General features: G+C 51.3%; 1 protein-coding gene across 1 annotated transcript; it reads right to left on the bottom strand.

The window, feature by feature from the left end:
• Positions 1–62: 62 nt before the first annotated feature.
• Tsp_15406 (conserved hypothetical protein) lies at positions 63–554 on the bottom strand (the record flags this gene model as incomplete). Its single annotated transcript, XM_003366649.1, has 1 exon — positions 63–554. A coding segment is annotated over one exon (492 nt), but the record flags the coding sequence as incomplete, so codon positions are not given.
• Between the last annotated feature and the right edge of the window lie 253 nt (positions 555–807).

Here is an 807-nt window from a genome sequence, read left to right on the forward strand (position 1 = left end):
CGCTTTCATTTTCCTTTATTAATCAAAAATAATACATGAATTTAAAAGTTGAATAATTTTACCTGAAAAGCGTAAGTGGTCAGCAGTTGGCAATAGCTGAGCATAATCATGGGACATTTGAGCAATGTGGGACAAGAGTCGTACAGTATACCGTTGGGTTGGTTGGAATTGAGTTCGAATGGGTCAGCCATGGCATCGAAAAATTGCTCTTCAACACTGCCAGCAGTGTCGTCTGACCGTGGGCTCTGGAAAAATTGTTCACCAGGACGAAACAGCGAACAACCGAAATTGGCATCGGTCCACCGGGCTCGTGGTCTGAACCAATCGGCCGGACGATTGGTAAAAAATGTTCCCAACTCGTACAGTAATGCAGACACGTTGGAGTGACCGTAATCCTCGTCGGTGGGCGGCAGTTTGGCTAATGGAACTTCCATTGGACAACGGCAACTGATCGCCAAGTTCGAAACGTCGAACCGAGCACATTCGAGCAATGGTTCGTCGAGCGGCCAGTCGAACACCAGTGAGGACGAGTGTGCTCGACCGAGGCGCAACGTCTTAGGGTTATCGATGTCGCAAGGTTTTTGGAATGCTCACGATTGAGCATCGCCGTTCGAACACGACGACCCAGGCGAGCGTGCGTTCGTCGGTAGAACGAACGCAGCCGAAGGCGCATTTGAACAACAACATTCCGATCGAGCACCGACATCGAATGGGAGTCGATCGACAACTGACGAAGCAACTTCGCACCCAATCCGACGATGCTCGTTTTCCGGGCGGTGGGCGGTCGAGGTAGGCCCACCGGTCGCC

This window comes from Trichinella spiralis (assembly GCF_000181795.1).
Source record: "Trichinella spiralis strain ISS 195 chromosome Unknown Scfld5651, whole genome shotgun sequence".
Lineage (NCBI taxonomy): Eukaryota > Metazoa > Nematoda > Enoplea > Trichinellida > Trichinellidae > Trichinella > Trichinella spiralis.